General features: G+C 40.3%; 1 protein-coding gene and 1 pseudogene across 1 annotated transcript; one reads left to right on the top strand and one right to left on the bottom strand.

Annotated features, from left to right (window-relative positions):
- LOC104707383 overlaps window positions 1-1,205 on the top strand; it is a 4,959-nt pseudogene extending 3,754 nt beyond the window's left edge.
- Window positions 1,320-2,276, bottom strand: LOC109124776 (PHD finger protein ING1-like). Its single transcript, XM_010514995.2, has 4 exons — window positions 2,137-2,276; window positions 1,955-2,042; window positions 1,669-1,825; window positions 1,320-1,589 (listed from the first exon to the last, which is right to left on the bottom strand). Exons 1-4 carry the CDS (start codon window positions 2,189-2,191, stop codon window positions 1,479-1,481), a joined length of 411 nt encoding a protein of 136 aa, XP_010513297.1. The 5' UTR covers window positions 2,192-2,276; the 3' UTR covers window positions 1,320-1,478.

Here is a 2,317-nt window from a genome sequence, read left to right as displayed (position 1 = left end):
AAGTGGGAAGAGGTTTATGCAAAGATCAAGGAGTTGGGATATGTGCCAGACACCAGCCATGTAATAGTCCATGTGGATCAACAGGAGAGCGAAGTGAATTTACAATATCATAGCGAGAAAATTGCATTGGCATTTGCGCTTCTCAACACTCCTCCTGGATCAACCATACACATCAAGAAGAACATCCGTGTTTGCGGGGATTGCCACTCAGCAATCAAATTGGCGTCAAAGGTGGTTGGGAGAGAGATACCAATCGGTTCCATCATTTTAAGGATGGTACTTGTTCTTGCAAGGATTATTGGTAGTGACCACTGAAGAAGTCAATGGCTTCTACCACCTTGATTTGGTTGCTGGAAGTCCTAAAGAAAATAGAGGTGCAGATGATATGCAGCAAAGAAGTTGGAAAAGCTTACAACAGCCAACTCTGACCAAAAGATGCAGATCATTCAGAACACATTGACGGTTAGCAGTTATCTAAAATGAAGACCATCTGATCTAATGATCCTAAAAAAGAAGTTGTTTAATGGTTTTTGGTTTGCCAGACTCTTGTTCCCACAGTTTCTTCAAATGTTGTACATGAAGGTGCTGTTTTTGTTTGCAAGCTCTTGGAGTAGACCCTGGACCTTGGTTTTGGAGCAAGGTGCTGTTTCTGTTAGCAAGCTTTTGGAGGAAGATCCTGGACCTCGGTTTTGGGGCAAGGTGCTGTTTTTGTTGGTTAGTTTGAGTTCACAATCCAACATCACTTCACATTTGATCTATCTGAAGATTGTCTTTAGCTAACTCTTGATGAAAACTAGGTGAATGTGTGGATATGGTGAAAGCTGGATCAGAACGAATCTGGTGGATAGTAGACCCTTTGAAAGTGATCAGGACCGCTGTGGTTGATGCTGCAAGGTAATCAAAAGCTAAGCCTAACAATATTCTTTTTCTCGTTTCGATATGGGTCTAAAAAACTGTAAACATACTTACAGAAGAAATATGCATTCATCTTTGTTGACAACAACTGAAGCTGTAGTGTTTGAGCTTCCAAAAAGACAAAAGCGATTCAGCACGAGGCATGCGTGCAAACTGCAATGGGAGGCATTGACTATAAGATCACTAAACTCTCTCTCTCTCTCACCAATGATCTTAACTTAAGAAAAGAGAGACGATTCTTTTAGGAGTCTTTTGTCTTTCATTGTGTTGCCCAAATAACTGTTTTCACAATAAACAGCACACTTGCAAATTTTATGAGACTTAAAGCATCATAACTTTTTAAGGTATCGTTCTGTATGCTTGCATTGAATGGCTTCTTCGTTTCTGAATTCGTGGATGTACCATTACCCCAATCTCAGTTATTTATTTTGTCAAACAAAGAACAAAACGACTTCTACAATACAAAGTTGACATGGCAACATCTTACATGGGTTGATATATAAACTGTTTGGATTACAGTAGTTATGAAGCTGTTTGGATTATAGCAGACATGAAGATTCAAATCATCGACCTTTCCTGCTCTTCTTGACTGTAGCACAATCCGGGCAGTACCATTTCCCCTTGGGTTGTTCTTTCAGACCAACGCAGCCGAAATGGAACCACTCAATCTTGCACTGCATTTGAGTTAATTTACAGTCTCAAAGAGTGTTTCACAATGTGAAAAGAGACAATAATAGAATTTAAAATCCATACCTCATTGTTATCACAAGCAACCATCTCGCCATAGCTAACTTGGTTGCAGACGCAGTAAGTTGGTTCGTTTGGATCCACAGGCAGATCCAAATCCATATTACTTGAAGTCACACCTGTTGATGTTGCTGCTGTCGACGCAGCTGTCGCTAGCCTTGTCCTGCCACAACATCGAATGAATGATTTCATTGGATCTAACTTCATATTTCTCAACAACAGTGGTTTGGGCGATGTAATAGATTGAGAAACTTATGTTATGATATAAAAGATAAGGCTGAAAGCCACTTACTTCTTTCGCCCTCCTCTTCCACCTTCACCAGCCTTCCCGGCTTTCTCGCTGTTCTCAAGTTCTAATGCAGCAGCGGCAGCTTCTTTCTCTGATACAAACCACACCCTTTAATGTTTACTACTGAATAAGATAAGAGAGAAGCTCAAGGTCGACAAAAGACTAACAGCAAGCCAGAAAATGACCTTTGCGGATCTCCTCGGATTTTTTCATACATTGGTCAAGTTGCTGAACATGCATATCCACCTGAAGCAATATATAATCTGAAAGATAATGACTTTAAGGAATAGAATAATCCACAAGGTTAAACCGAAGAGCAAACTTAAGCTACACAAATCCGAGGTCAGACACCACCATAAACAGAGA

This window comes from Camelina sativa, chromosome 1, assembly GCF_000633955.1.
Source record: "Camelina sativa cultivar DH55 chromosome 1, Cs, whole genome shotgun sequence".
NCBI classification, from domain to species: Eukaryota; Viridiplantae; Streptophyta; class Magnoliopsida; order Brassicales; family Brassicaceae; genus Camelina; species Camelina sativa.
This window is presented reverse-complemented; position numbering and strand designations above follow the sequence as displayed.

Coding starts and splice junctions, on each gene's coding strand:
- LOC109124776 (XM_010514995.2), bottom strand. CDS start 2,191: ATGCATGTTCAGCAACTTGACCAATGTATGAAAAAATCCGAGGAGATC. Junction 2,043..2,136: donor ATCCGAGGAGATCCGCAAAG/GTCATTTTCTGG, acceptor GGTTTGTATCAG/AGAAAGAAGCTGCCGCTGCT. Junction 1,590..1,668: donor TTGCTTGTGATAACAATGAG/GTATGGATTTTA, acceptor ACTCAAATGCAG/TGCAAGATTGAGTGGTTCCA.